The 12674-nt window shown below is 52.7% G+C and overlaps 3 protein-coding genes across 3 annotated transcripts; 2 read left to right on the top strand and 1 right to left on the bottom strand.

Annotated features, from left to right (window-relative positions):
• Positions 1–3886: 3886 nt before the first annotated feature.
• PG986_002883 (uncharacterized protein) lies at positions 3887–4257 on the top strand (the record flags this gene model as incomplete). Its single annotated transcript, XM_066839105.1, has 2 exons — positions 3887–3944; positions 4019–4257. 2 exons carry the CDS (start codon positions 3887–3889, stop codon positions 4255–4257), a joined length of 297 nt encoding a protein of 98 aa, XP_066704169.1.
• Positions 4258–7940: 3683 nt separating this feature from the next.
• Positions 7941–8396, top strand: PG986_002882 (uncharacterized protein; the record flags this gene model as incomplete). The annotated part of the gene is made up of 1 exon (XM_066839104.1): positions 7941–8396. The coding sequence occupies one exon, from the start codon at positions 7941–7943 to the stop codon at positions 8394–8396; it is 456 nt and encodes a 151-aa protein (XP_066704168.1).
• A 663-nt stretch (positions 8397–9059) lies between these two features.
• Positions 9060–10702, bottom strand: PG986_002881 (aldehyde dehydrogenase domain-containing protein; the record flags this gene model as incomplete). The annotated part of the gene is made up of 3 exons (XM_066839103.1): positions 9060–10008; positions 10130–10492; positions 10569–10702. 3 exons carry the CDS (start codon positions 10700–10702, stop codon positions 9060–9062), a joined length of 1446 nt encoding a protein of 481 aa, XP_066704167.1.
• Between the last annotated feature and the right edge of the window lie 1972 nt (positions 10703–12674).

Raw genomic sequence — 12674 nt, 5'->3', positions numbered from 1 at the left:
TTGCACAGCGTATCGGAGAGACGGAACTGCCGTAATAGGCAAACAATAAAGTAAAAAGCGCGGAAGACAGCAGCCGGAAATACACAAACGACGCGCGTGTGTTGAGAAATGCGGGTGACAAACTGCGCCTACCACTAGTGCAACATGAATCGCGTACCTTTTGCAGATCTGGGGATTGACTCGCAAGCCGATTTACTCGCGAGGGGTAAATGCGCGAAATCTCACGATCCCTCCTCGGCCCCCTATCGCAAAGGAGCCTAGCAGCAAATAGCCCACTCGGTTTTATTCGCAGAGTTGCAATTCCCGTGACCTGGCGCTCCTGCCCGGCTCGGGCGAATCGGCGGGCGTTGCATGTTCTGGCTGTTTATTTCGCCGCGATTATCGTATGATTGGGGCCAGTCACCGCAGCTGCAGGCCTCACTTTTCCCTTCGTCGCGCCGATTCAAGATGAGGCAGTTCGGTGTGCATGCCACAGCGAGAGCGAGCGAGCGAGCGAGCGAACGAGCGAACCAGAGCATGAGACCAATACAAAGCAAGGCCAAAAAAAAAAAAAAGCGCCATGACCAAGTGAACCCAAACCTGGAAACTTCTATCTCCGTCGGTTCCCAGGCGTACGCGAACCAACGGGACGAAACGAGGGCAAAGCCTCGGGGAGACGGTTTCGCATTCCCTCCCCTTCTCCTGTCCAGGCTATCCTTCGTGTTTTACCGCCTTGCCGTCGGGGCGGGGAAGGTGGAAGGACAGGATGAAAATACACTTTCTAAAAATACTGGCCGAGTTTCGTTTGAAGGTCGCAGCCGACGCGGCAAACGGAGTTTCGGAGTCATCCCATTCCAATGCCTGGCGTGCCAGCAAGAGTGGTTCTCTCGCTTGCCTTGTTGTTGCCTTGTCGCCTTGTCTCCCACGTCCCCTCACTATTTTTCTTTGCCTGCATGGGATCAAGGGATTTTCATTGATGCAGCGTGGAGATAAACGTTAGGGCAGGAACGGGCTATGGAGAATATCTGATAGGCACGTTCTCAACGTCGTACCTGGAGCGGAGAGAGGGGTAAAAAAGGAACTGGAACCCATGCAACTTCAAGCGTCCATATGCAAGGCCCCAAATGCCTGCCGCCAGCCAGTTGGACCATTATGCAAGACCTCGAGGAGAGCCAACGAGAGGCAGAAACGAAACCTGTCTCCGCGCGTTGCCAATACTTCGCCTCGCCAATGCATGCTGTTGCATTGCGGGCAGTGATGGGCGTATAGTGCCAAGTGCCAAGTATGAAGTCGTATTGGCCAGGTGCGCAGTCGCAGCGCGTGCCAAGTGCCAAGTGCCAAGTGCAGTGCCAACCTGCAACCCCCATTTGCCAAGTTGAGCTGTTGCAGCTTCGTGCAGGTCGCGCGTGCACAAAAACAGAGTCAGGGTTACATTGGCAGGTGGTCAAGGTTCGTGGGATGATCAAGGCGGGATTCCCAGACGGATATGCAGCTGCAGCGTCCCCGGAGTGGGAGTGGGCTGCCCAGTAGCTGCTGCCCTTGTGTCCAGGTGTGTGAGTGGAGGATCCTCGTTCGGGAAAATGGTTAGTCCCAAAACCAGGTTGCAGCTGCCCTAGATTAGCGTTAGGTACCAGCTACGCTACCTACGCTTATTAGCTAGCTGCTGCTGCTGCTGCAGCTGGGAGAGCCTAGAGAGATGGGCTTGCCAATCCAATAGATTGCCGATAGAGCTATCTCCGGCCGCGCACTACTTAGCAGCCGGCTCACTAAAAGCACACATCCAAATTGTCCAATTGTCTAATTCAAAAGTCCCGAGAATTGTACGACCAACAGTACTTAACAATACAGGGAATCGATTATGTGCGTCACTAGTATCATTCGGATCGCAGTTCGGAAACAAGATCAGTCGCACCGTCGACAGTACAGTTACCGTAGTGTGTACACTGTTATGGGGGAGCAGCGGCGGCTGGCAGGCGGGCGGTGACCTGACCTGACTACTGCAACCGGCTGCATGTGTGTCTAGTGCGTTTTTGTGTGTGTGCAGTGCAGATTATATGGGGGTGGACCCTTAGAAGCAGAAAAGAAAGATATCGTGGCGCCTATCCTTTGGGATGTGCGGTTGGAGCAGCCGGGGCTGTCGGGGGTGCAGTTGTCAAGGCATCGGCCTCATCGGGGGTCATGCTACATAGTACTGCCGATCGTATGACTATGGAGAGGAGGACGCGTAAGAGGCGTAATACGTGATTGGCCGCCTGCTCTCCCTCGTCTACATACCTCGTCTACCTCGTCTACCTCGTCTCCCACCGTCTCCCGCGGACGGGGGCCCGCCAAGGGTCGATGCCCACAACTTGATATACCTTGCATACTGTATCTCGGCCCACAAACGGTGCTCAGACGGGCCACTCATGTTCGAGAAGGAGCGAAAGGTCAAGATCCCACTCTGGTACCGGCAGAGAGATTAAGCACCCTCCTTCATGCCGTGCGCAGGAATCTCACGATAGTTGCTTGAACTGGAGGGCGCATAGTCGCCCACCTGCCTCCCCTCCCCAGCCCTCGCTTTCTCTCTCTTTCTCTTTCTATGCACGACTACCCAAACGGTCTCAAACCAAGTCGCATTGCCTTTCGGCCGTCTGCCCTGGTACGCGAATTGACTTTGCAGCCAAACCAAGATAAACATTGCTCTAAAATACGAGCTACCCACAAACGTAGCTACCGCGCGAAGGCAAAAAAAAAAAAAAGGGCAACTTACGGTAGAACAGAGGCAAGAAAACAAAGAGTTCGTCTAGTCTAAAGCAAGAAAACGCGCGACCAGTTCAGGCTTGTCTACCGTAGCGACACCGTCGCAGCCAGAATCCGACGGACTGGTGTTTTTTCCCTCTTTTCCCCCTCTCTCTCTATTTTTTGGCTCTGCACCAGCTGCCAGCTTCACCCTAAATGGCGGAGCAGGTTATTTTTTTTTTTTTTTACCCTGGCAGTGATTTAGATTCTGTGCTGCAGTTTCGAGTGTTCGAGGCCGTTCCAAGTCCCCAGTTTGAACCCACTTTGTTACAAAAAAACTAGCAGGTCATACGCCGATAACTGGGTCAAACCAGCGCTGGGTTTTCTCTGCACCCGCCGCTGCAACTCGGTCTGCCACTCTGTGCACTCGGCCTGCACAGCGCTGCACAATTCTTCTGGCACAGTACGTACCGTACACGGCGCCTGGCATTTCTCACGTTTCCCGCCAGCCCGCCAGTTCAGGTGTGCCTCTAGTGCCCCAGCAGGCCGTGACTGGGCGCCTGGGCGACTGGGACCTGCTCAGACCTGCGGTGCCTGCAGAGTGCCTGGTCAGGTGTAGCCTCCCCCAACGCCAGGTCGTCTGCGAAAATCCGATCGATCGCCGGACCGCCGTGACGTGTCGTGTCACTCGTGTGTCGTCGAACTTTCTATGGGGGCCCTGTGAGCCTGTGACTCCGTGGCGCTCGTCAGTTTTCCCACTGGCCTGAGTAATCTCTCGTACAGTACGGTCGCAATGTACTGGACCGGCCAGGACGGGTTGAGACGATTACGGTTCATCCCTGGAACTTGAGTGGGTAAGATTAAAAAAAGTGATCGAAGCTCCCAAAGCTCGTTCAAACTGCGACGCAGAGCCGACGAAAAGACCGGAGCAAGCACACCATTGGTAAGCTTTTGCGCTCACACACCACCCCCTCTGCTCCCTCTGGTCCATCTGGCAGGAGACTTCGTTTCCTTCAAAAACCCAGCCCTTCTCTGCCCAAACTTCACGATCCTTTCTGGCCTTCTCTCTCCAGACCACATCGACTCAGTCAAAGCATCTCCCATACCAACCAACTACCTACCAACCTACCTATCTCTTAAGAGACCACCTTCGTTCCGCCGGCCAGAACACCCCTCACTTAATCGGGACATGCATCACCAGGCCACCCAACCCGTGCAGATTGCGACGCAACAACTTGTGTCAACCAGTACGTCGCTACTTCACCCCTCCTTCCCGCTTAACTCCCTTAACTCCGGTACTAACTATCTGTCCCCCTAACAGACTTCACCCGCGAAGGATCATCATCCCTCAGCCCGCCCTCCGTCACCACACTACAGGCCCAGGCCAACCGCTGTGAGACTCAGGACTCGGATCTGCTCGCCAACGAGGAGCTCCAGACCATCCAAGTGGCTCTCTCCGGAGGTCGACGACACCGCCGCGGCAACCTCTCCCAAACAGAACTCGAGACCTTCCACCTGTTCAGGAGAGACGTGCGCTCCGGCTCCATCCCAACTTTCTAGATTCATCTCTAGATCTCTCGAGTCTTCCACCTCTTGACTCCGAGACATGAGGACCTTCTCATCACGGTCCTCGAACGCCTTTTGCTTTTAAAAATACACATTTCGCAGTGTATCGCTAGTCCGCCCAACGTCGTCGTGTAACGCTTTTCACACACGCACGCACGCTTATTACTCAACTCTTCCGCTATTCCTTTTTATCTGGTCATCAACACCTTTTTGCGACGCGTTTTATCACTATAGACATACAAGTCCCCGTGTGGCATTTCAACGCTTCCAACGAAGCGGCCCGGGTTGACGCCTCCTTTACTTTCAGCAATAAGCAACACCAAAAACACCCCCTCAAAAGGCTCTAGTTAGCCCCCTACTGCATAAGGATTGGTAAGCCCCGAAAGGCCTGATCACTTATTGCTTTAAAAAAGAGTATGCCATATGCGACTCACCTCCAAACACGCTCAGCATGGAGGTTAATAATAATACCAATGTTATAAACAACACACTACTCTCGTGCCCTATGTGATCTTCTGTGACCTTTGCTCTTTCTTCCTCGACTTGATATGACACATACTTCACAGGATCCCTTTGAATGCAATTGGTGACTTGCACTGTTTGACTGTGTTCATACTGTTCACATTCTCAAGGTTCGGTTTCTTCCAGTTAACTTGGCATTTTGACCATCATTGCCTTCACGATGCCTTCGGGTTACATCGGTTCACGATCAATTGCATTTCGCTACGTGTTGCCTCACCTGATTCAATACGAGCATGAGCTGTGATCTACTTGCACTGCCCGCTGATTGACATCCGCCGAACACGCGTCGTTGAATCATTGCAACGCATCCCGATGTTCCTCGTATCGAAACAGGAAACCGGCTAGCTGCCCATCCACCGCCGTATGTACATCCAAATAACTCTAGTAACTCCACGTCATACCGGAGAGAGTTGAATCTACCCCTTATCTGTGTCTGGACTATTTTTTCATCATTCTTCTCCTCCAAACCCCAGCCCATCCCAGTCCTCCCCAGGAAAAATAAACTTATTAGTGGGTTAGGTTATAGGCGAAACATCACCTACAGTAGTGTCAAATCCTCCGCGGGCTACCATATCGAGCCGTGCTGCCACGACTACTGGGAGCTACCAGTAGTGCTGGCCATCTAGCCAACCGCTTGCGCATCAGCGGCGTTGGAACGTGCTGCACGGCCTCAACAATAAGCGAGCGTTTATCCACAACTCTCTGCCACCACCACCACGAGCCACTACTCTCTCACCTAGCAAGGCCCGGGGCATTAGTCCCGGCTGCATTCTCCACCGCTGACCTCAGTCGCCTTTCGCCCGCCACTCCGTATGACCTCATGCAGCAAAAGCTCACACCACCACTCAGCGTCATCATCGCGATGCGGAGTTTGCGCCGGTGTGCGGTGGCCGGCGGGAGAGAGGCATTTTATTGAAACACCAACTGCATACTATTGGAATTGCACCTGGGCACGTGCCTATTGTTTACTTCTAGTTTATGCAACCTTTGCCTAACTGGTAAAACCCCCACGCAGACGCGAGCGAATCTTGGCCCAAAATAACACTTGATAGTAAAAGTACTCGAGTATTTTTCGAACTTCATAACTCCGATTGAGTGGCATAACTATGTGGCTGGGGGCAAAGGGTTCAGAGTCTATTCTCAGCAGCGCTACCGTGTCGTTGTCTCGATCGCTTCTCTGCTCGCTCCGTGAGTACCGACGTGCTGGCCGAGCTACCAGCCCTGCCTGGTCTGGCTAGTGGGTGGTTGGTTCCACACCGCGCAGGATCGCCAGGTTCTTTTGGTCCCTTTACCTCAGTGGCCTACAGCCATTATCTCATATCTGCTCGGTCCGATAGAAAACGGCGAGAAACGTACGAATGCCGGATCAAAAACGCCACACACGAGGTGAAGTGGTGCGAAGAAAAGAAAAGCCGTTGGACGTTTATACTAGAAATGACGCTGTTCTCTCTACTGATTGTCTGGCTATTTCGCTGTCAAATGACATAATCCCTCCAAGGTGCTCTGGCCACTGACTGGTCTTTTTACCTATCAATCCGCTCACTCCCCCCAGCTTTATGGGGGTGGCGGATCGGGAGATGGCTTGCATATTGATTGCATTCGCTTCTATCCCCGAATTCGTATGGATGTTCAATGCAAAGAATCGAAGCAACCCAGCAAGCTTCACCGTTTGAACTGCCAATGTCCGGCGTATCACGACGCAGAGCCGCCTCCGAACCCCCTACCAGCGCGATGTCGCTGTGTCGTTTGCTCGCACCGTACAGCCCTTCATCAGCGATCTCCGCAGTTTTCCTCGATCACAGAGTCTGGAGAGCCTTCAGGCATGGCGGGAACTGTGGAAATCGCGTTCAACGATCTCCCCTGGATCCCCACGCCGGGCCCATACAGTATAGTTACTAAGCGAGTAACCTCTGTGGCTCACAAGGTCTAGAATAGCAAATGTCATCATGGCGTCCTCCTGTGGCTGGGATCACACAGGGTTCAACTCCGCCTAATGACTTCATTGGTCGGGACTCTCTTTGCGGAGATTGCTGTCATGCGTGCTATGATGGTATGAGGGTAAGATGGCAGGATGGGCATCGAGACTCCCGATCTACCGTTTCCGGCTATGCGGCTGAAAGGGCTGCTGGGATGCTGTGTTTTTCGCTCAGGGGTATAGGAGACCAATCACGGGGCTTCAAAGCACTGTGGGTATGCAGGTGACAGTTCCGATGCGATTCCTATCGTGCCAATGTGGGATTGAAATCGGCGGACGATATGGTCCGCCTTTGTCGATTTTGGTTTTACACCCCATTCCGCTTCAATTGGGTGGCTGACGTCTGTGGTGTTGATATTTGCTTCATCCGTGACTTGAACCCCTGGCTATCTGGGCGTGGGCATCACAGCTAGACTCAATGTTCCTTGCCTTTGATGAGTTTATTGATCCCATATGATTCATTGTCTCCCATACATCTGCCCATTGCTCTCAAGGTGGCCGACGTAGGTCCATCAGCTCGAATGATACGATGGAGTTCGCCTTAGGTTGCTTTTTATGGTATGACGTTTGCCATTGTCGAGGAAATGCCCGCAGAAGTGGTCTCGTGCTAGGGGTGAGATACCAGTCCAGCCACGCGACGCGGCTCAATTGAGTTTCGCCAAGTGCAGCTGGCGATCAGTAACAACCACGGTTGTTCGCGAAGGGTATGCCGGACGCTCGTCTCATGGGCCGCTCGATCCGGGGCTGCCGACCTTCCGAACTTATCAGATTTTCCCGGGCATCGCCAATGGGACAATACTGATGATTGGGTTTCCTGCGACCAGAATCATAGCTGGGTCGCTATTTTATAGTGACCTGTACTCTGGAGCGCCGCTGAAGCCGGATCGGTCATCATCAAGATGCCAAGTTAGTCGATTTCCAGATAGGCGCAACCCTTGCGGTCAAGACTTTAATTTTGATCATTATTCGTGGCACATTAGCCGACGAACATCTGGAGAGGGTGTTGACTGCTACAGACGATGCAGTTAATGAATAAATGGGAAATTCAACATGCAGAATGGTCGTACGAATATGATCACATCTCCAAAGCTATTCGTGTACGCCTTGAGAAGAAGAAACCACAAAGTACTTCTAATTGCCAAGAAACTTGGGCAAAATCACGGAATGGCAAGTAAATACGATGAATTTCACATCCTTCCTCCTCGTGGCTCTGACCCCGGTCTCGGTCGTCTCAGCACCGCGCGCCGAACCGATCCGTAGTACTGCCGGGAACGCGGACCCGGTGACTAAACCACCTACTGGCGGCGCGGCAGCAGTCGACCGGGAAGTGGACGATGCGCAACGTGCGACCGGTCGTGCGCGCAGGGCAACAACGTCGGCGCCTGGTACTTCGGCATCGACACGGGGCCGGCCCCGGGGACGACGCTGCAGCACTGCGGGCCCTCTGCCAGCACGTCGGGCCAAAGCTGCGGGCCCTTCACCGTCGGGTCCGGGCACAACGACGAGGGCCGCTTTACAGTCCTCTCGGTCGCCAAGGGGGCTGGTTATTTACCCGGGCTACACCGATCAGCAGATTGCAGCAGGGCATGTCGTCAAGCCTGATCAGTCGTATTACACCATACCGGTCCCTTCTTAGAGGGCCAAACGAGCATACGGTACATGTCCTTCTCTGGGACGCTGCTTTCTGAGCTGGCGTTCTTGTATGGCTAGGGACAGAAAAAAAAGGGGTGGTGAACATGGAGGTTCTTGGAATAATACCCCATGCATCAATATATAGACGCAAAGCTTTGAAGTCCTATTCTCCAGTCGGTTGCAGCATTTTAACAAGTCATTCGCGCCCGAGACTCCTGTAGAATTGAAACAAAGTGAGCTCCAGTCAAGGTTTGGGTCATTTCATGATTGAATAGATTGATCAACGGTATCTGAATGCTCTTCGCTAGAGCCAACGCGTAATCAGGAGTACTTACCAACGTTACAGCCGTTCAGTTAATGTGAAAAAGATGGAACTGGCATTAACTTATCAGAATTGTATATGCTTTGTTATGTCCGTTTTTTTATGTCATTAAAACTACCAAGACGTCGTATACACAATCTGCCGAGTTTTCTATTCTCTCCTATACATTCATTACGACGCAGGTACGTTTCTCCATATTCTTTTCGATATGGAGAAGTCCTAGGTTCCCTTCTTAGTATCCCCAATCCGCCCCTATTCGTGCTTCCCACATAAACATCTACAATGCATCTGCAAAACGTTTCTGCTGGTAAAGGACAAAGCACCATAACTCACTGCCATCAGCGCTCACAGCTTAGACTTCATGTTGACATGAATAGCCTTGACGTTGGAATAAGCCTCCAGGCCGGCCTCGCCCAGCTCCCGCCCGATCCCGCTCTGCTTGACGCCGCCAAAGGGGATGCGCCAATCGCAGTCGTTGCTCGAGTTGATCCACACCATACCCGACTCGATGGCGCGGGCGACGCGGTGCGCGCGTGTCAGGTTCGTCGTGAAGACGGCGCTGCCCAGCCCGTACTGCGTCCCGTTGGCCAGCGCCACGGCCTCCTCCTCGGTCCGGAACGGCATGATGGTGACGAACGGCCCGAACACCTCTTCCTGGAAGATGCGCATCTCCGGCGTCACGTCGGTGAACACGGTCGGCTGCACAAAGAAGCCCCGGTCCCCGACCCGCTCCCCGCCGGCCTCGAGCGTCGCGCCCTCCGCCCGGCCCACGTCGATGTACTGCAGGATCCGCTCGTGCTGCGCCCGGGTGACTTGCGGGCCCTGGTACGTCGTCTCGCCGAACGGATCCCCCACGCGCGAGACCTCGCGGATCTGCTGCTTGAACGCGTCGACGAAGCGGCGGTGCACGCCCTCCTGCACCAGGATCCGCGACGTCGCGGTGCAGATCTGGCCCTGGTTCGACATGATTCCCAGGTGGGCCCACTCGACGGCGTTGCCCAGCTCGGCGTCGTCGAAGACGATCAGCGGGCTCTTACCACCCGTCTCGAGTGTTATGTTTTTCAGAGTGCCCGCCGCCATCCGCATGATCTCGCGCGCCGTCGCCGTCGAGCCCGTGAAGGCGATCTTGTCGACGTCTGGGTGCGTGGCCAGGGCGGCGCCGGCTTCGGACCCGGGGCCGTTGATGATGTTGACCACGCCGGGGGAAAGCCGGCTTCGGCGATGAGATTGGCGAAGTACAGGATCGAGAGCGGGGTCTGCTCGGCGGGTTTGAGCACGACGGTGTTGCCGCATGCTAGAGCGGGGCCGAGCTTCCAGGCGGCCATGGATAGAGGGTAGTTCCATCTAAGAAAATGGGGTCGGTGACTGTTTCTTTGTAGCGGGGATGACTTGTGACGAATGAGTAAATCACTTACGGGATGATCTGCCCGCAGACACCAACCGGCTCCCGCACCGTGTAAGCGAATTTGTCCGGGCTCAGTTCCATCACCTGCCCGAAGACCTTGTCGGAGAACCCCGCGTAATACCTGAGCGTGCCCGTGGCCTCGGCCATGTCCTCGTTGAGGGCAACCGTGTAGGGCTTGCCGTTGTCCCGGGTCTCGATGGTCGCCAGCGTCTCCCGGTGCTCGTCCACGAGATCGGCCAGGCGGTAGAGCAGCCGGCCCCGGTCCGAGCTTTGCAGGTTCTTCCAAGCCGGGGCCTTGAGCGCCGCGCGCGCAGCCGCTACGGCCTTGTCGATGTCGGACTTGGATCCCGACTGGACGGACACGATGGTGCTTCTCCGTTCTTTGGGTTTGGGTCAGCAAGGGACGGGAATAGCGTGCATGTGGCCAAGGGAGATGGATGTCGACTTACGCAGGGTCGGTAGATGCGAGGGTTACCCCGCCGTCTGACTTCACCCATTGGCCGTTGATGTAGAGCCCCGTCGGTTGGGTGTAGGATCTGCCATTAGGGGCCGTAAGCTGTACGGAAAGACCGTCTGCCGTCATCTCGTTGAATTGAGCAACCTCGGCCTCTAGAAGATGTTTACTTCTCTTTCACCTGCAATTTAACACGGATTAAGTTCGCCCGGCAGAGACCATGGAATAGCAACCAAATTACCTTTGTGTCTCTTAGCGTGTCTATCTGTTGGCACATCCAAGACGTGGCCTTTGGGGTGAGTCTCTTGGTATCGCGAGGACAACGACCGAGATACCGGAGCCGGGCCAATCAACATCAACAACAGGGGTGTTGATAAAAAGGTAAAATCATACGCTTGGACATGCTGCATTGGGGTCACCGGACGGCCAAGAGCTATCAACCCCCTTGGCGAGATCGGCAATGCATGCGGGGAACTGATAGGCAGGGGTGCTGCAAAGCGAGGCGGAGCCATCTTGCATTAGCCCGTGTATATCTGTACCGTATGCTTGGTACTGTACGCCACGATTGTCCGGGGAGAGATATCTATTACACATGGAAATAAACAATTATGCTTGGGTATCCCGGAGCCGGTCCGCACGGGTTTAAGAAGACCCCGGAAGAGGCCAATATCGGATGTGTCCTAACTGGCTAGCGAGTAATATCCACGCATCCTACGTAAATACGTTTCTTGGCAACATTTACCATTGCTTACTTCGGTTGTACGAAAGCCCCCGTCGATATAACCTAGTTACGGCATGCATGTGTCATCCTTGAAGTCACAAGAAGGCGGCAATTATAAGTTCGCAGGCGGTACAGCTAGTCTGCCTCCGTTTTGCCATTAACTTACATAGAAACTGTCGCAGGAGGATGGAGACAGGGGGTCGCCCCTTAACGCGCCTAGCGCGCTACGCTAAATACTTTATTTATATATTTATTAGCACGGTACCACTTTTCTCTTTTATCCTTTTCTTTCTTTCCTTTAAATAATACTTTAGCACTTAATATATTATCGGAACGCTCTTTACCGTGCGATAATTATAAACCCGGCGTTTTTTATTAAATAAACTTATTATTATTATTATACCGCTTATTTTATTAAACCCTATATATTAAAGAGCGATTTTAAATCTATATTTTCTTATACCTTTTTATCTTCTTTGTTACGACCTGGCCCAACCATGCGGCCCAGAACCCACCCTACGGCACGGCCCTACGATACCCCGAAACCCTGCACAAAGACCCAGCAACATTCCAAGCCACACCAGTCAGCGAAGCCCCACCAGTCAGCAAAGCCCCACTAGTTATCGCGACCCTACTAGTTAATAAAAACCTACGACGATCAAGCTACGACGATGACTAACACTAACGACGACAGGCAGCACCCGACGTAGCCACCCTAAAACAGCACGAGTTAAACAGCACGAGTTAGACAGCACAGACTAAACAGCCAGGGAAAGACAGCAGGATAACACTAGTTACGTAAAGATAAAATAGGGATATGTTAGATCGCGGATATCTAATACGAGCCAGGACAAGATATATTAGATCGCGGATATTTAATAAAACCTAAAGGAATTAGTGAAGGAAAGATTGGATATATAACGATGGACGTTTCCTATGTATTTTAGATAGATACTCTTTACTTTAGTGATTAATCTAAGTATTAATTTAACCTATTAGTAAAGTAAACAGCCTTAACGACTTTATTATGAATCCCTTTAAGTTTACGCACTTTAGTCACTTTTTGTTCCTATAGTTATTGCATATTATATTGATAGGAGTGGACTTTTATCGCACGTTTAGATACTTTCTCGTATTGCTAAATATAAACCCTAGTACGTTTTATTAGGTTTCCTTTAAAACCTAGATAGCGTTCGTTACATTTTGATTACTCTTATTCTTACGAGTCACTACCTAGACCTTTAAGTAATAATACCTATAGGAACTATGTCTGCACCTAAACCTAGTAATACTCTTCGCTACGGGAAGGCCCCTGCCACTACCGCAAGCATCTCTTATTGAGACCCCGCGATGGAGGTAGACAGCGACGATAGCGACGAT

This window comes from Apiospora aurea (genome assembly GCF_038362705.1).
Source record: "Apiospora aurea strain CBS 24483 chromosome Unknown utg000002l_segment0_segment0, whole genome shotgun sequence".
Lineage (NCBI taxonomy): Eukaryota > Fungi > Ascomycota > Sordariomycetes > Amphisphaeriales > Apiosporaceae > Apiospora > Apiospora aurea.
This window is presented reverse-complemented; position numbering and strand designations above follow the sequence as displayed.